Source organism: Alligator mississippiensis, chromosome 4 (assembly GCF_030867095.1).
Source record: "Alligator mississippiensis isolate rAllMis1 chromosome 4, rAllMis1, whole genome shotgun sequence".
NCBI classification, from domain to species: domain Eukaryota; kingdom Metazoa; phylum Chordata; order Crocodylia; family Alligatoridae; genus Alligator; species Alligator mississippiensis.
This window is the reverse complement of record NC_081827.1, coordinates 185,322,043-185,342,354: the sequence shown is the minus strand read 5'-3', so window position 1 is coordinate 185,342,354 and position 20,312 is coordinate 185,322,043. Positions and strand designations below refer to the sequence as shown.

Below are 20,312 nucleotides of genomic sequence, written 5' to 3'. Positions count from 1 at the left end.
GATTTTATAAATTGTTAATGTTTGCCCATTCCTTTAAAAAAATCCCTGCTTTGTCCCCTCTTGTCAGAGGACTAAGATATCAATAGGTCTTCATCTTGACTTGTTAACTTGAACTCCTTTCTTTAAAAAATTCTTGACTGAATAGTTCAATTATTAAAGACAGTTGGAAGTGATCCCTACAAATATACTTTCCATATTAAATCCCCATTTTCAGTTACTTATAACATTTAATGCTACTTATAACATTGCTTAAACATGTAAACTGATTTTTCCCATGCTTAATTTATTCCTCAAGCCAATTTCTTTGTTAAATTTCAGCAGAATTTTTATAAGAATGAGTTTGAAAAAAAATACTGTATTTAGCTGGTGGAAGCCTATTTCCCCAGTTGTTTGTCTGAAGAGAGTTCTATTGTCTTTATGCTTTGAAATTTGGAAGGAGGGCTCTGCTACTAGAACAATGCATTTTGTTTTCCCTGTAAAAATCCATCCAGGTTTGGCAGTCATAACTTCTGAAACCTACTATAAGTACATACTTAGTAGAGCTTTTTAAAAAGAATACTACTAAAACACTGAAAGATTCTGCCTGTACTAAGTATGCCCAGCCCTGGAGCTTCTACGTGTTAGCTGTACCAAGCAAGCTCTCCGATCCAATGTCATTTCTTATAATTAATTTATGTCAACTAGCTGAAAAATGTGCACCCTAAATATAAGTTTCCACAGTTCACTCTGAAACACCAGATTCTAAAAGCTGTTGGTTGTAAATCTGAGTATAGACAGACATACAAATTGTGTCATCCTCAAAGGATACTGATATAAGCTATTACCCTAATTGTTATATCTACAGGATTTTATAATGATACAAGCCCTAGCAAAACTGCTCCGACTTTAATCCTGCTTTATTCAGGGTCAGACTTAGGGTGATTTGGCTGACTTGCATCCCTACAGGATCATGCAGGTATAAGAGTTGCAGTTTAACAACTGATGTACTTTCTCAGCAGCAGGTCCTACTTCTTTTTAAAGGAGCTAAAATGTGTGTTTGTCCATACCTTCTTGGCAATAGTATTGCAAGGCCAACTGTATTTTCAGTTTGGGAGACTCATTAGCTATCATCAAGATTTTAGCAATACCTATGCTCTACTTTTCTTTTAAGTTATTAGTTCAGGACAAGAATCATGGTTCAGACTTCAGATACTGTAAATGCTAAATTCACTGCAAATTTCAAGCTGATCAAGCTGTCAGAATTTTTCTGGTATAAAATGTATTCTGTCAGAGCCCATGTTACCCTTCTCAAAATCATTCATCACTGATGTATTTTGTCTCTTGATCAGAACTGGGAATATCAAATAAGATGTATCAATTTGTCTTTAAGCTTCCAATTTTTAAAACTTGTTTCATTAGAATTTTTGGCATTATAGCAGCATTTGCACTAACACACAAGATCTAACTGAGAAACTTGGTCTTGATTCAGGTTACAAGGTGGTGATTGTGAAGAAAGCGCCGTTTTAATGGGTAGTCTTTTGCTGCAGTCAAAATGCTCTCTGCTGTGTCTTTTAATTTCTCTGCTGAAGACCTGGCCACTATTTGTATCATGTAGAGGGGCTGCTAGGTTTATTTGGAATTGCTCTTACATATCAATTTATTTATTACTTCTCCATTTCTAATCATTTTTCAGTGTTGTGTAAATTTGGAGGACTCCATTTTAGGGCAATAATACAGTATTATTGCTGGAACTACTATTGCTTTTTCCATTCACTAATGTGAAGTAGTTATACCTCTTTTATATTTAACTTTGTTTATATCTATCTATCTATCTAAATAGATATATATCTAAATATATTTCTATTTCTATTATATATCTAATATATTTATATCTAAATATTATGCCTCTATTATATTTACAGAATTTATTTTTATTTATGCCACTGTAAAAATTTATCCAGGTTTGGCAGTCACTCTTCTGTTTTTCCAAACTGCTTGAGTGGTTATTAGACTATTCCAGAGTAAAATACAAATTTAAGGTGTTTGGCCCTTGATTTACGTTAAGTGTCACTGCCCTTTTGGACATTAATTTAAAAGAAGCCACATTCCTTTTTTCTGACTGTCATTAAACATAAACAACCCAATTTTTAGCCATTTGAGGAACATGTTGGTCTGTTTCTCACTTACCTGGCCTATACAGATTCCAACATACTGAACTGGATATTACCTCTTGCTCTACCCACAAAGGTGATGAAGAAGTAATATTGCTTTTGTCATGGAGCTACTCTTAGAAAAATGAGGTTGGAGGGGACCTCCAGCTGCCATCTAACCCACTCCCTTGCTCAAGAAACTGACACTTTCTTAGGAAATGCTTTGTTTTTGACAAACTGGCATTTTCTGACAAACAACTGTTTTACTAATACAATTCCGAAGCAGCTCTATGCCACCAATACTACAGTTTGGGCACTGAAGGGACAATGAGTCATGATTGCTAGTTTTTCCTGTCTGTTGACTCCTACGTCTTCTTATTCTTGCACTCCTTTCCCTGTTTTTACCTGCAGCATATTAACATTTTTATTAAGTCTTCCGCCTTGTAGCTGTGTGTGAAGGTTTGAAGGCAATTGGGGGAGTGTTGGGTAAATGATTGGCTACAAACACAGGGTAATGGATCTGATGGCCCGGGAAGCCCCTTCCAGTCTGATGTTCCATATCTTGATTCAGAAGTAATGCAGGCACAAAAACAAATGGCTGCAGTTGGTCATGAACAAATTTAGACTGGAAAATAGAAGATTTCTATCACAGTAGTGAGGTTTTTTAATGGTCTTCTTGGTAATGTAGTGGGATGCAAACAACTTGAATCACTTGAAGATTGAAAGGACAGTGCGAGAGAAATGGGAGTTCTTGGTTCAAAAATCAGTATGCAAGGTATGTAGAATCAGGAATTTGTGATCCCCGAGTTTGGGGTATGAGAGGTACCTTTCAGTGTGGTAGATGTCTAATTAACCCCACACTTCCAGGCTTTTGGTGATTGCTTGTAAGGGCCAGGGATGATGTTTCCCCTCTCTAATGAATAATGCTACTGGCTTCTTCTTTTTCATTTTTAAATCTTTTTCTTTTTGCCCCTTACCTTCTACATCTCTAGGACAATGGCCACACACCTAAGATGGTTTTGCTCCTCCAGTCATAATCATACTGACTGCCAAATGTGGGGACAGGAAGGAATTCTTTCTTCTAGGTCAGACTGGCAAGGAAAGATTTTGCTTTTTTTGTTTGTAGTGGGGGCAGTGTCCTTTTCCAAGGAGCCTCTGAGCATACAGTAACATTAATGGTTACTGTCATTAATGGTAGGCAATTAGCAATGCCTCACTCCAACCCTGCTTTTATCTGCAGCACACTATAGGGTAGGGATGTCAAACACATCTGGCCCAGCAGGGTTGGTTCACAGGCTGGATAAATGCTACAAGGCCAGTCCATGGGCTGGATCAGGCTCATTGACCGGCCCTGCAAGCTGGATCCAGTGCGCAGGGCTGGTCTGGCGTGCATGTCATGAGTGTCCCAGACCAGCCTTATGTGCTACCTGTCATGGACACAACAGAACCAGTCCCATGTGCCATGCAGAGCACGTGCCAGCTTCAGCTCCATGTGCCATATGCAGCATGAGGGTCCAGTGCAAAACTCATGGGGTAGCATAGTGGGCCAGATGATGAAACTCCATGGGCTAGATCTGGCCTGCAAGCCATATCTTTAACACCTCTGCTGTAGGGTATTTCTGGCATTTCTGATTTTCTGCCTTGCTGTGTGTGATGATATGAAATAGAACCTTTTAGGAATCTTTGGGTAAATGGTTATCTGCAATTAGATGGGCCAAGAGGCCTCTTCCCATTCTTTGTTCTTATGACACCAATTTTCTCCTTAGACTTGATAATGAAATCTTACCCCACCACATGTCCATACAAAACACGGCTGCCAATCATTTTTACCAGCATGTCATTTTGACCACATCAACCTATTATTGCATTCTTTCACTTCTCCCCCTTTTATGTTGCATTCAGCAGAAGTTACTTGTTTCCACTTTCAAAGTCCTTCTGTAGCCTATTCCCCCTCTATCTTTTCTCAATATCAAAAGGTCAGCTCTCACCTGTGATTGCCCCAGGAGGCCAAGCTCCCTCACAGACTTATAAATTATCAAGTAAACTTCATGCTTTGACCCACTCTCTCTCTCAGGCTTGGAAGGACCTCCCTATAAACATCCATGAAGCCAATTCATTGTTATCATTCAAATCCCTCCTTGAAATTTTCCTTTCTCATGATGTCTATACAAATCTTGTAGGCTGGTTAGACTATTGGGTGTACTGAGTGCACTGTCTACCCTGCTGACCTACTGTTTCAGTGCTTCTTTGTACAACTCTATCTGCCTGTATCCATGAATTTTTTATATCTTATATTTAGATTTCAGGCTGTCTGAGATAAGGAATATCAAGTGCACCTGCTACAGGAGGGTCCTAGCTCATGATTAGGAGCTCCCCTTAAATGCTATGATGATGACAACCATGATTATGTACCATATATGGCAGTCCATTTTACATGGAATTTTGGCAGCTGCAATTCTATGATATTTGGCATTTCTAAGCAGACTTCAGAAGTTAGGCCTGAAGCACGGTACACTGCAGTAGCCTAGGCAGGAAGTAAAGGTGTCCATGACAGATTACAGCAGGGGCAGGCAAAATACAGCCCGTGTGCTGGATCTGGCCCATCAGGCCATTCTATCCAGCCCACAGGTCCCCTAAAAAGTTTAGAAAAATAATTTTTATCTGTTCCTGGCTGCCTGTCAAAGATGACAGGAGCTGGGGCAGTAGGACCCACCGGGAGCTGCCGGCAGGATCAATCGGCTGCAGAAGCAAGTCCAGCCCAGCCTCACCCCTCACCCCAGCTAGAAGCCTCTGCCTAGCAGGGGCTCCTGGAGGCTTCTCGCTTGCGGCTGCTCCTGCCTCCATGCACTGAGGGAAATACAGATAAGGAAGAGGGAGGGAGGGAGACAGGGGAGGACTGTGGGTGATTGCCCTAGTCCTCGGGGCTGGCCAGGCTGGTTTCTGTGGTCCTGGTGCTGCAGCTAGGAACCGCGTGGTGCTGGCGGGGGGGAAAGGGGAAGTGAGAAATGTCTGTGGTAGGCGGGGGAAAGGGGCAGTGAGCAGCCATGTGGAGCACAGTGACAGCTGGGTGGAAGCACGGGGCCCATATCGGTACACTGGGGCCAGTGCCAGCGGGGCCCAGAGCAGGGTGGCAGGAGTGCAGGGCTGGGCTGCTGGGGGCTCTATGGAGCTGGGCTGCACTGCTCAAGCAGGGAGATGAGGGAGCCAGCCCAGCTCCATAGAGCCCCTGGCAGCCCAGTCCCATGTTCCTGCTGACCCTTTCTGGGCCCACACTCCTGCCCAGCTGTCACTGAGCTCCGCGTGCCTGCTCACTGCCCCTTCCCTTGCCCGTTGCAGGCACTTCCCTGCTCCCCTTGCTGCCCGCCACACTCCAGCACCACATGGTTCCCAGATGCAGCTCCAGGATTACAGGAGCAGCTGGGACGTGGTGCTGGAGTGGCCAGGAAAGATGGGAAGCGGCAGGGGATGGGCAGCAGTGGCAGACATGAGGCGGGACACAGGGCCCATGCCAGTGCCCTAGGGCCAAAAGGAGCAGGAGCGCAGAGCTCAGGCTTGCAGGAGTGCTGGTGGGGGCTCTGCCTGCCGTGGTGGGGGGGAGCAGGCTGTAGGCAAGCCCTCCCCCTCCACAAGCCACAACCCTCCCCAATCGCCCTCCCCCCACACACTCACAACCCCCCACAAAACCCATAACCACCCACACACACCCACACCTATCCACCTCCCACAAATCCCACACACACACACCCTCCCCCACACCCCACATACCCACAAACCTATACCCACCCTCCCACCCCATAATATACACAAGAGTAAGACTTCATTTTAAGCTATTGGGCAATCACCTGTATGTACACTACACAAACACATGTAAATCAGGACAAAAATATTTTTTGAAATGAAATTAATGACTATTGTAGTATATGTTTGATTTTTAGAATATAATTTGGTTTTTATCTGGTTCTGAAATGGCAAAACCCCTTTCTGAAAGGAGTAATTCCTGGGTGGGGCAAAAGTCAGGGGTTAGGGGGCTGGAATTCCAGCCCCAAGATGGTGACCAGGGGGCTACCCATGTGGCCTCGATGGTTGCCAAAATTCGGTAAGCGGCCCTCTGCCTGAAATATTTGCCCACCCCTGGATTACAGCTCTGCATTTGACAGGAATTACTGATATCGTCTGATCAGTTATAGATGATGATGGGACATATGAAACGTAGATGGGAAACATTAGATGAAGTAGGATTAAGGCTACAACAAGCTATTTTTGGTTTAAGTTGGTTGTAAATCTTCAGTATATTATTGTTTTCAGAAGGGGAAAATGTCTGCATATCATCTGCCTACGAACAATTTCTGTCTTAAAGAAACTGTCACAGCTAGTTCATTTTTATACAGATCTTTAACTCAGTCAGATACTGAGAGAGTAGTGATAATATAAGATCTAAATTTGAGAAGGTGCTGAAAAGCTGAACATCCTTAACTAGCTGATGACATGGTAATGAGAAAACATCTCTCACTCTCCTGGTGGCTTCGTATAAACCATACATAGTGCAAGTGAAAGAAAGATCCATGTACAACCACACATGTCAAAACCCAAGGAAGGACAAGCTTCACCTTTATATGAAAGAAAGAATACCAATGAAGACCCTCTCGCTTTTTCCCCTCAAGGTGCCTAAACAACATTAACTACCTTGTGTTGATGACACCAAGAGTGCCTATACAAGTTCACTGAGGCTGCTCCGACATGCTGTAATTACAGTACGTTGGAGCAGACTTGATTAATCAGGTCTGCTGGGGCGTGGTAATTACTGTACTTTAGCCTACTCCAGCATCACGTGTATTAGTGTCCCTGTGCTGAAAAATGGTGGCAGGGACGCTTTAACTAAAGCTCATTTGATAAGCTTAAATTAAAGCGCCCCCGCCACCATTTTTCAGCATGGGGACTCTGATACATGTGACACTCTGGGCACTTTAATTAAAGCTCTTGGAACCACTCTGATTAAAGAACCTCCTCCTGGTGCATGCGTATAAACGCCCCAAGAGTTTACTGGTAGTTAAGAAGCAGAATTTGAGTGCATGTAACAAACTATTTCTACAGTATAATGGAAATTCTCTGTTCAAGGCAGGCTATAACAATCTATCACATGACTTCTTATCTTATCACACTGCTGTAATCACTGTTTCACTATATATGTGTGTGTCACATACACAAAGCTGTATATGTGCATGTTGTAACAGTTATGTATGTGCCTGCCCAGATAGATTATATCTATATCCCCACATGCAAAGCAAACCTGTTAAAAGGCAAATGATTGAAAACGAACTACTTAAGCAAGGCTTAAAAGTTTAAAATTGTCTAAATGTTAGACATTTGCCTTTTAACAAAGGCACACTTTGGAGGGAGCCAAAATAGTCTTTTACAGGTTTCTTTTTCATGTACACTGCAGTGGAGAAATCCATCAAGAGCACACAAACACAGGACAAAAATTAAATAGATTTTGAAGTGAAATTGTTTGAAAACCTTACTTTTATAAAGTCTTGAGTTCTTAATCAAAGGTATAGTGTTATTTAATAAAAATATATATTTGTACTGAACAGCATTATATCTAAACTGATCATCAGTAAGGTGCCTGGACCATCTTTCTAACAATCAAGCACCAACCATGATTTTGTCTAGGCAGCAGTATTTTACTGTAACAGTACTGGTTTTCAAGGTCTGTCAATAGCTGTAGAGCGCTGTCTTTTGAGGTCTGCTAAAGGTAAAATTTGAACAATCCTTGGTGGTTATTCTATTTTGCTCAAGTATCTTCATTACGTGCATTTTCTAACAATTATTGCTAATGGACAAGAGTTTAATCTGAAAGCATGGCAGTCTACCATGTCAGAAATGGTTTATTCATTTAGTCAGAGATATAAGGGGCAGGTTTTGGTTTACTACCAGTAATGGATCAGTAGTTTTATATACAAGTGCACCTTTCTAAATGTATTGATGTACTTCTACTTTATACATTTGCCTAATTGTCTTTGTGCTTATAATAAAGTATTCACAATCCAAACATACACCTAGAATAAATCTGAGTATACTTGGAAATGGGTTAATGAGGGCAGAGTCATGATAAAGACCATGAGTTAGTTACAGCTCACAATCTGATTCAGTCTTCCCTACTAACAGAGCTCACTAAAATATCTTAAGCAAAATCTTAAGTCCCCTAGCAGCTGTTTGGTCCATGGAAGCACAGCTGTCTAAACTTTATTGGCAGTAAATGTCATTCTTGCACACAAACTGCATGCCTGGAAAACCCAAAGGCACATCTTGGTCTGTTAATGCTATCACATATGATCACGTTCCCCGATGAGATGTGAAAACCGAAATGGAAAACGTCAACAAACTCTGGCCGCAGTGAGGACTGGGGCATGCCCACTGACAAGCGTGCCACAATGACAGGAATTTACTTTGAGTTGCAATTAGTGGCACTGTCATTTTTGGGCGCTCCTGCCAATTAATTAAGCCTGTCAAATGGAAAAACAGCAGCATTCACATGATAATTTATATAGAGAGAGACTAGCCTAGCAAAGCTGCTGCTGCAGCCAACATAATTCCCTTGGAGCGCTTAAAAAAAATAAAATAAAATATAAAGAAGTAGAAAGGGGGGTAGGGGGAAAGAAAGTTAAACTGTCCTTGTTATAATTGTTAACTCTGATCGCTCAAGTAGAAGACGGGCTGATTAAAACTCCAAATGAGCCCCTAGCTCGCTTAAATCTCAGAGTCCGGAATGATAGAATCAGAGGAGTTTATTCATACCATTAAGCCCCAGAGAACTTAATTGAAAGAAGAGCATAGCCTGGACCTTGACAAGCGGGAGGTCACAGTAATTGCTGCCGGACATATTTAACATTAAGATAATCAGGCCATTAATTACCCTTTGGATCATTAAATCAGCCAGTTGCAAAATGAAATTTCTGCCTCTATTACTCACTTGAGAGACCACAGGGGTGGCTTTTAATTTATCAGTGAGCTTGAGATACAAAGGACCAGGCTTGGGGAGGAAGGAAAGGGGGAGAGGGGGGCTTGCTTCAGCAGAGGCAGAAATATCAATCCGCCATGCTTGGTGATCGTGGCAAATTAACTAGGTAAGATAACCTCAGCTTCTAAAGGCAGAAGCTGGGGGTATGTAAATAGATGAGGGCAGACAGGGAGATCAGAGCCTGCACACCACTTAGCAGGATAATAAAGGAAATCATCCTTGATTATCAGTGCTAATTTGGACACTGCCGGTAGCTTGTTATGCGTGTTCTGAGTAGCATTTAATTAATTCAATTGCTTGTTAATGAGGGAAGTGACATGTGGGGAGCAGATGCCACCCAACTGCAGATGGGCTCTGGTCAGCCCATCACAATAAAACCCTTTTTTTTAATCCCCCCCCCCCCCCAAAAGTGGGAAAGGTGTCAAGCATGGAAGAACATTCAAAAGGGACAAAACACTGACCTCATCAGGCCAAGAACTGTTAAAAAATAATAGGACTCGACCGTTGCAAGCATATAGGTTCCCTAATGTTCCCCGAGGCCACATTTGTACAGTGCATCTTTATGCCAGAAATTTGAGACCAATATGCCTATAATCAGGATATTATGATCAATATCAACAAAACAGAGGGGGTGAAATGGAATCTCTCAACAAATGCCAGCGTACGCTAAGGAAATTCAGCTGCTCTTTTTTGTATCTTTGCCCCTTTCAATATTCACTTTGTGAATAAATAGGATTGAACTTAGCGTTCTAAATAACACAAAGGCATGAATTTATTTTACCTGCAAGTTATCTGCAAGAAGCTTTCACTGCCAGGGGACTAATACACCTTCTATTACAAAAGCCTTGCATTTGTATGGCAAGAAGATGGGTTAGGCTTCAGACTAGAGCTTTTACAAAAAAAAAGTCTGCTAAATATATTCAAACTGCATTATGTTTTCTTTGACATCATTACACTCAGTTCATTTGTGAGTGGGAGATCAAATGAGATTTTACCTCTTAAGGAGAAAGTCAATTCTAGAAATTGTCAACTCCCTATTCAAGGGTTCTCAGGCAGAGGCCGGAACCTTTTCATGTTTCCTATGACCTTTGCTAAACAGAACAAACATACATTGTAACTGCTATGCAAACGATCTACATGAACAAAACTGAAGAGAACTGATGCTGTGGCAATAACAAATAGTGCTGATTTGAGAGCTGTTCTGTATTTTAAGAATGCTCGACTGAAAATAGGAAACTCATACACTGTAGGGGGATTAAGTTACCTTTCTTCATTTTTTTTTCCTGGAGGATTTTTTGAAATCCAAATCACAACAATTTTGCTGCATGTTTTTAAGCAATACATTTTTCCCTCTGGTATACCAGCTCGAACGCAAAAAATGGACAGCAGAATTCAATACATTTGTTTCTACATTCAGAAATGTGCATTATCTGTTAAAAAGCAAAATCAAGTCTCCCAGCGGCATTTAAAGGATTTCAGTTGATTGCCGTGTCAGCAGAACTTTATACGTTTCAGCTGATGCAAAAGCAACTCATAGGTTTGAGTTCACTAACTGTACATACTTCAATTTTGAGGTAAATTTTGAATGGGGATTAGGGGCATTTGGATCTATAACAATCCTCAATGAGGCATCTCAAAAGGATGAGCATTAAAATTCAAGATGCACACAAAATTAACAGACAAGGTTCCTTGGGTGAATCTGATATCTTTTATTAGGACCAACCCAAATAGTTGGAAAATAATTATTAAGCAAGCTAATAAAAGATATCAGATTCACCCAAGGAACCTTGTTTGCCTATGTCCTTAGACCAACATGGCTACAACCTATACCCCTGTAACACAAAATTAACAAACATTTCTGAAAACGTTGACCGTAATGAAATAAATGCGTAGAAGACATGACCCACTAGCACATACTGATTCAGCAGTCATATGGGCAAACTGATTTATGCAAACAGAAAACTCTGAGATACATGACATTTGGAGGACATGCAAATATCTGCAAGAAAGCCTACAACTGCTTAGATAACTTCCAACCAATGCTGACAAGAGCACATGCAAAGAGCTTGTGACTTCCATTAACTGTGACCCCCAAGGCTGACTTTCCTCACTTATCTCTAACAATATTTTCCAAGATTCCTTTATCAAAGTAAACTTCTGCCCAACTGCTACTGTCCACACACTACTTCAGTATCGTACCAAAATCAATGTTTTAAGTGTGTGCTTAAATAGTATCAATAGCAATTAGAGAGGAAAATCCTGATTTCATCCCCAGATCCAGTTAATTGTCATAACATTGATCCATTCTAATTTGACTTCTCACTCCAAATTAAACCCACATTACTGAGGGAGGGATTCAGGGCAAATCCCCCCCCCAGACAATAAATTTAATATTGAATACACTTGAAAAAAATGGCAGTTGTTGCAGGATCCATACTGAAAGATCTTTTTTTTTTTCCCCTTCCTGGGAGTAATTAAAAGATGCTTTTCTTGACTAATGATCCCCCTGTTCAGAAATGGGAAGTCAATACTTCTTCAGCAGCAGTCAGCTTCAATTTGTCACAATGCTCCAGAAGTTTGAACAGCGGTTCTCAGGGCTGCTGATAATTGCTGGAACCAATTACAAGCTTTCTAAAGCTGACCTAATCAGGGGCCCATGGACAACAATCAGAAGGCCAGCTGTTCACATTTTCTTTCTAGTTTTACAAATTCTACCATACTTGTTTTTGGTTGCTTAACCAAGTTTCCATGCTTATTAGTAACCCATGTTTGCTTGTTTCTTTCTTCAATGTAGTCATGCAAATATCCTTAAACTCCAAGCTTGTGCAGAATGTGGCTGCTGCTTTGCTTTGCAGCACTTCCTCCAAGAAGCATATTACACCTGTGCACCCATAGTCTGCACTGGTTTCCAATTTCTTACTGGTGCAATTCAAGGTGTTGATATTGACCTATATAGGCTTTAAATGGCCTGGAGTTCTGTTTACCTTACAGACAACCTCTTACCCTTTGTGTGATTCCACAGATGTGAACAGTTGTGGAGAAGTCTGACTTAAGAGCCTTCACTTTAAAGGGAAAATGCCAAGTGAAAGACATTTTTTAGCAAGAAATCTTCAAGCTTTGTTACCTGTTCCCCCCAGTCTGTTAGATTTTCCATGTGCTGACCGATAGAATATGTTGTGAGACTTATCTGTTTCTCATATAGGGGACAAGGAAACCATGAGAAGACTTATTAGGGAGGGATTGGATAGGTGAAGGAGAATCTGGTTTTGGTGTACTGGGAGAATTTTCATATTGACATTAGTTCAGCTCAACATCTTCACATATTATGTATGGCTACAAATGGCCTTCCCAGGTCACCAATCCCAATTCTCTGCATTCGCAGGCCACCATTTGTTCAAAAGGCTCCTCCTCCAGGATGCCTATTCTAGTACCCTTAAATACCACAGTCCCAAACACCCTATATGCTGTGATATACTATTGGACTTTCTCCCATTGCTCCATCCTAAAGGATATGCATCTCTCAGCTCCACTTCTTTCCATTGAGCGGATATACATAGGACTTAATTTATATCTCTGTCTAACAGACTGGGGTGCATATATGCTGCTGCTTAACATGCTGGAGGATCTGCTCTTGAAGTAACACCAAGCATTTTCAAATTCCTCCTGCTCCAACACACAAAATAATGGAGAAAGTCTTTACTTCCTGGACCTTTATTCAATGCTGCCTAAAGCTTCCTGGAATAATGTACTTTGTTTGCACACCAGAGTCAATAATTTTCTTTTGCCCCTGCAAGCCTGTAGGCAGCCATCGGTGGGATCACTTGAGACAGAAGGACTATACCATAAAAAGGTGAAATGCATACAGCTTTGTTTTTCTCAGCAAATTTATCTTAAAAGACAACCCACCCTTAGGCCATGTCATCTTTAAAAATTAATTTTTTTTTGTTGGGAAACATGCCTGCCAGAGAGACATGTAGAGTTTGTGTTATTAGTCTATGATTTTGTATTGAGGTTATTATTTAGGGTGGGGGAGCATGGCATGGATGTGCTGCAGAATGTTTAACAAACCAGCTTGTCACAGCTCAAAGACAAACTATTATAAATAGATGTTGGTGTAAAAAGAATTTTTGGTAGGGTATAAAGATACTCCTAGGAGAATATTAGCAGCTTGGATGTGATGAGTGAAAGATGCCCAAATCTTCACTACTCTATTCGGGGTAGATGTGATATCTTTTATTAGACCGAGTCTAATTAAAGGTAAAAGATATCACATGTACCTAAAAAAGCTTGCCTAAAAAAACCCTATTCTATTCTGCAAATTCATACAGTGTACATTCTTACATTGCCTTGATCATTATAGTATTTGAGCAATCTACAATAATGCATTAAGCAGTGTGACTAACATCTGTCATATTTTTGTTTGCTCATTCTCTGATCAAGAGGAGGTGTATGAAGTGGAGTGGTTTTGTTTGTTTTTAAATATCATACATGCACACACTGCTGCATGTTTATGTTAGAGAAGGCAAGGTCAAAGAAAATGTGCTTTGCACTCGTAAGTAGAGAGTGATGAGGTTTGCCAACATCCTTAGTTCCCATGGAAAACTTACATAGTTCTGACCTGATCCTTGAGAAAGCTCCATCTCTTGCACAGATGTGCTTCTACCACCTAACTTTTCTTCTCAGCCAATCAGCTCCACAATGCACTTCAAATAAACCTTCTTTCACTATATCATGTGGTGGACTAAGTGGGATCTTATTACCTGTCTTCTCCTAATCTTTTCTTGAATTTCCTAGCCTGTGTCTGCAGGTCCTGATCTGAAGCCTGAGTAACTACCAGTTGGCATGAAACAGGGAGTGTGGTCACTGGCAACAGAATTGGGAATATGAGGAACTAGGCAGGAATAAGCAGGATTAGATCAGGGAAATTAAAATATAGTGAGAATGGAAGTTGAGCAACTGTGTGGGGATGGAGACATGAGTAACTGCAGAAGGATAAGGAAAATCAGGGTGCAACGGCATTTCTCCTATCTCTTCTATGTGATGGAGCTTCAATAACTCACTGTGCAGAGGACTCACTAAGGTATCATATATCAGTCAGCAGTCCTCAGGTCCAGAGAGGGTACCTGGGCTGTCTGGCATGTGCAGGACCATTAAGCTGTTAGGGCAGTGGATGGGAGCTCATTTTGCACTCCTGATATGGGCCACAATAAATTGAATCCCTTTCTCCTTAAGCTGCAAGAAAGGAAGGCTACTGATTACTCCTTTTGTCCTCAGTCCCCCCCATGTCAACTTACTCTTTACCATAGCTCATAACATCTGAATGCCCCTATATTTCTGCTCATTCTGCTCATCTAATTCTGCTCATTCCCACTATAACCTACACCATTTCCCAAACCCGAAAAGTGTTTTTTCACTTTTAGTCTCCACACCTATAACAGTATCACTGCAAAACTGGAGTCAGCAGTAATAACACTAGAAGAACAATTTGTTAAATTGAAAACTCTACCACCTAACTTATGTCCAAAATGTGCAGAATTGTAAATATTATGATGCTTATTTAATACTACAGGAAAGTGAGAAATGCAAAGAAGTGTCCCAAAAACAAAGTAAAACATCAAAAATGGAGTTTTAAAAAAATGCTTCCTCTGGAAGAAATATCAACTTTTACTAAAAAGTCACAGAAAATGCAACTGAACATTGAAAAGGATTTCTCCAAACACTGTGAGAAAAACCCGATAATTAAGATAAAATAAGTTAAAGTTAAAATAAATTAAAATTAATTAAGATTAAATAAGAAGAAACTGTGAAGCAGCAAAGATGGTTTAAAATGAAGTGTACACCTGTAACAGAAAATGCAACTCTCCTCTATCCCGCAAGCAAGCTTTAATTCAAAATCAGTCATAGAACTGAATTATTTTCATTCAAAACTAGGGTTATACATATACTAAGATGATGTCTTTTATTATATGCATTCTTTTAATAAAGTTTAAGAATCAACTAAATTCAGGAAGTCTTTTTTAATAGTTTGAATTAAGCTTTCTTTCTAACCCTTCATGATTACAAAATAACAGATATTCAATTTATGCAATAACAAAACCACTGTCTTCTGACTAAGCCTAAAATTATTAAATAATTTTGCTGCATTAGTGACAAAATGTTAAGCTCTGTGTAGTTTAATTTATGAAATTCTTGATTTATTTGATTCATGTAACAAATATATGCCCTCAAGCATACACAAGGCACATAGTTCACATGCACACAAACCCTATGTATGCATGTCTTGTGAATATATTTGTACACACAACTATTCATCTAAATAGCCCGATTAATATACTGGCTTCATTCTCTAAGATGAACCAAAGGTGGCACCACAAATTCATTTTTCAGTGCTAACGAAATGATGCAATAAGATACAGTTGACTTTATTACAGTCAACAGCTAAAACTGATTTCTTTTCTTCACCAAGAGGCCCATGTACAGACTCATTATTACCCTTTTGGTAAATGGTGGTATTGGATTAGAATAAACTCCAAAAATAAAGTGTATACATTAATAAATCAGTTCCTTGTTTTATTTCTTTCAAATGCGTGAGGCAAACACTGATCACAAGTGCTAAACCTCCATCATAATATCTGATACCTGGGGACAGAACAGTGCTCAGATGCAGGCGGCTCTATGTGCTAACCCCCTGGAGTGTGGCACTGTGACAACTGCAAGACATGCATTTCTGAAAGCAACTTAAAAGGTTTGACCAGCTGGGCAAAGCAGTCCAGGCTCCTCCTCATGTCTGAAAACCTGCTCTACTGAAAAAGAGACAGCTAACAGTCACCTTGCTTTTCTCAAGCAGTATTCCTTAATTGCTATTTGTGAATATTAGCTCTTACATTTAATACTCATGATAATTAAGACCATCTTGTTATTCTATACCATTTGAAACTGAATACAGAATAATACAAAACCACCCTTTTTTTTTTTCAAGTGACATACCATAGTAAGAGGATCTTCATTTTGTTGATCCTGTACATAAAATATTATGATGATCCGTATGCTCTTATAGAAGACACACACACATCCAACAGATTTATGCTTCTACATACTGTGCATAAAGGAAGTGAGCAAACTCATTTTGAAAAGAACTCTCAAAACAACAGCAGCAGGACTGTACAAACCCAGGTATTTAGAGATAGGTATAAAAGAACAAAGCAATATGCTGGCAGAGCTTATGGTTATTGAAAACACATTATTAATTACAGTCAAGTATTCCAAGAAAGAGAGACTTTTAAGTCCAGTTTTTAAAAAAAATATACATTCAGTCTAATATAGATCAAGCAACAAAAGTTTGAGAGGTTCAAACCTGCTGTTTCATGAGAGAGAGAACTGGCAAAGGACTGCAAAGACAACCTTGTCAAATACAAAATGTATCAAGTTCCCTGAATTTTTGTCATTTTTTGGTGGGACAATTTATATTTACTAGGAATACCTCACCATCTATTTAAAAATGGGTGCCTGAATTTAGACTCCTGAAAGCAGTAGATGTGCCAACACTAGCAATTACCACTGAAGTGCCTAAATAAGGATTTAAGGATTTAGACCTTTAATAAGTTCTTTAGGTGTGCTCTGATGAGTTCTAATTAGAACACACCAGCATCCCCCCACTGTCATGTGTATTAAGACCCCCACCGTGTTTCAAAATGCCTGTGTGGCACTTTAACTAAACCTCGTTGAATGAGCTTTAGTTAAGCGCCCCCACGGTCATTTTGAAATGCTGGGGGAGGGGAGCAGGAGGGGGGTTGATATACATGATAGAGAGCCTTTTTAATTAGAGTGGCTGTGTCAGAACCACTCTAATTAAAGCTGCCCCTTCCCACCTCCAAGCACATGTACAGGCAGCCTACATGCCTAAACACGGACATTGTTCTTTTTTCAAATGCGGTCATACATTTTTAACATATTGGCTGTTTGTATGCGTTCATTCAAAGAGACCAAGATGGCTTACCTTGTGGAGTCTGATGATGGTTTCATACGTCCTTGGCTACTTTCTTCCCAAACACTATTTGCTAATTCATTCCCAATGGAGGACATCACCTTGATGAGTTCTATTGGCCAGTCATCCAGGTCAAGTGACCGGACACGTGATAGGTGTGTGCCAAGGTTTCGGTGTATACCTGAGCATTCAATACACATTAGGGCTCCCAGATTCAAGCTGGCCCAGTCAGGGTCTATAGAAATACAAAACAAGCAATCATCAGGGAGGGGGAAAAACACCAGAACAAAATACTTGAGATACATGCTCTGTTATATTTGGAATTGCTGAGCTTTATGGATAACAATTTTGATTTGGGAAACAAAGGGCAATATCTGTGTCTCTTGCTCTCAGCACTGTTGAGAATCCTAGCAAGAAGCAAAGGCAGTCTGGTTTCTAGGGAAGGTCTAGTAGTATCTGTGTGGCATTCTTCCGAAAGACCCCAAATGATTCAAAAAAGGAACTGTGGTAGTCCTAAAGGCAAGCACACATGTCACTCCTTCAAAAGTCAAAGGGAAAGTTTAATCCTAGAAAGAAAAGAAGAGATAGGGAAAATATAAACAGAGTAGCAGGTAGCTCAGGGTGAAGTGGTAGAAAAAGCCCCTCCTTGGGTATCTGGAGCCACTTGTAGCCAATTACTACAAGAGAAAAAGGAAAAGAAAGAGCTACTAGATACAATGTCTCTGTTGCTAACTATATCAACTCCCTTAATAACCATCTATATCATCACCTACATATGGCTTTTTACATCTAACACACTATGGGGTATGTTTTCATCTCTAGGATCAGGGAGATAAGTACTAAGATGAAAATGTGCTACTTTGAACAGTCCTAGTTTTTAGTGTACTAGCCAGAAAGATTCTGCAGACAAAAAAAAAAATAACCCCACAAACGATAAGGCTGTGACAAACCTGACAAAAGCCGGGAAATTCAAAGTCATTTCCCAAGATGGTTCATTTTTGTTACCATCCTATATTATTTAAATCTAGATTTGTATGAATCTCTCTCGAACAAACATTCAGTTTAACAAATGAAATAAAAAGACTTTTTATGGGAGAATTTTTGGTGGCTTTTTTCTCCTGTCAGATCTTTTCCATTCTCCTTTTCCTGGGATAAACGATGGCCCCCTGAAGAATGAGCAGGATATCTCAAATATCAAGAAGGAAAAACCTGATTAAAATGACAGGGCAGAAGATTTTTATTTAAACCATATAAAATCCAGCGCTGGTCAGAAAATGACCATCAATTTTCCCTCCTTTCTCAAGGAGAAGGTTGGTAAAAGATTATTCCCTCTCTCCCCTTTCCTGCAATGAGAAACTAAAAAAAAAAAGACAACCAAAAGATACTGAAAACCAAAAATATTTCTTGGTTTTCAGCCAAGAAATTAATATTATCTAGAAAGGCAGACAGATTTTTTTTTTTCAGTTGAAAATCTAATGTCCCATTAAAAAGTTTATGCAAAAATTTCAAGCAGTCCTAAAACTTCTTCAGACAAATCTATTCAACTGTAATGTAATTAACATTTATTCAAAATGAAGAACAGGTCTATATATTAAAATTTCTGCCACTTCCAAACATTATATTAATTGTTGAGAAAGCTAAGCACAGTATAAACTTTAGCCTTCCAGTGAGCCTTCTAAGAACAAGGAAGGCAAAACTTCACATTCCTTTCAACATATGTAAATCATAGATGAAGTATGAAGAGAAACAAACCTTTCTCATCTCCCCCTGCATTCAGGTCACCTTTACAAGAAGAAACTCATGCAATATTGAATGTTAGCTTTAAAATATATATTTTAAAATAACCATTTAAGAGCCAGGCTAATAACAGAATGCATTTTCAATTAAAATTTATAAGACTGAAGGTTTGGAGTAAAATCTCTTGTGCTGACTTGCCAAGACCAATGTTCAGGGGTTTTAGGTTACCCCTCAAACATCAGTGAAATGTTTAACACCTAACGATAGAACGACAGCTCCCTATTCTTGCCTTAAAATATTTATAAATGAAGAACCCATAAAGGACAATTTCTCAAGGCTTCTTCTGACTTCACAAACAAGGACGGTGACAGGCAACCATCTTCATGAACAATAGATCTTCAAGAACTCTCTCTCTGAACTGGAAAATTATCAAGCAGTAATGTCTTACAAAGGAGTCAGGTTCTGGGGAACTTTCATTAAATGACTACTGACAGACAGCTCCTCTCTTGTACTGGCCATTACAACTAGAAGGCAGATCAAGTGAATAATTCTACAAAAAACCTGAGCAGAAGTCCAAGTTTCAACTTCTTACATTTTTGTCAGTCAACCCTCAAGTACCCTATGAAGTTTGACTGAGACCTACGAGTATGTGGTTTTGCATTTCCATGTTCTGGAATATAGAAAACAACAAGCTGGCTGGCCATCAGGAACGGATTGACTAATAATATGGAGCTCATCATGCATGTATGCTGTAAACTATACTAGATACAATCATAGAATGGCTTTCTTCTGAAAATTAACATAGAAGTTTTGTTAACTTTTGCCCTCTCAGCATGTCATGTGTAGGAAAGCATTTCTTTTGTAACTCTTCTCTTATGGCACAAACATGATTCATTAAGCTTGATCTAGGTTAAACAAAAATAAAAGAACCAAAAAAAAAAAAAAAAACCCAACCCCAACACACACATACACAGGGGAAAACCAGTAAGTAATGTTTGGTACTTGGCAAACCTTGTAGTCCTTTTGAAGATGCAGATCAACTATTTTTCTGTCTACATCCTCCATTATTCTACCCCAATAATCCTGGGGTTAAAGTATTATAAAAGTGCTCAGGACCATGGTGCATGGACATGATGAATTGTGGTCTCTCTTTTCTGGATACACTTAGATTTTATGACAGAATGAGACAAAGTCCCTAAAGTCTCTATTTGTTTTAAAAAAAGATTATATTTCCACTTTGTTTTACCTACATAGGGAGCACATCTACACGAGATGTTAAAGAAGCAGTAGACTAATTCTACTGTGTATTAACATGTCATGGTAAAGGTCATTCAAATAGGCTAATGAACAGTACAATTAGTCTACCACGCACTAGCGTCACTTAAAAGGTGTGCACTAGCACTACTGTGTAGTAGTGCTGGTTACTGCGCATTGAGTTAGTACC

General features: G+C 39.7%; 1 protein-coding gene across 5 annotated transcripts in view; it reads right to left on the bottom strand.

Moving 5' to 3' along the window:
* Window positions 1-20,312, bottom strand: part of AGAP1 (ArfGAP with GTPase domain, ankyrin repeat and PH domain 1) — a 589,050-nt gene that overhangs the window by 45,200 nt on the left and 523,538 nt on the right. For all 5 annotated transcript variants that reach the window (XM_019492038.2, XM_014594255.3, XM_059727176.1 and 2 more), the window contains one exon: window positions 17,144-17,366. In XM_019492038.2, coding sequence (XP_019347583.1) covers window positions 17,144-17,366 — 223 coding nt within the window. The remainder of the gene's footprint in view (window positions 1-17,143; window positions 17,367-20,312) is intronic.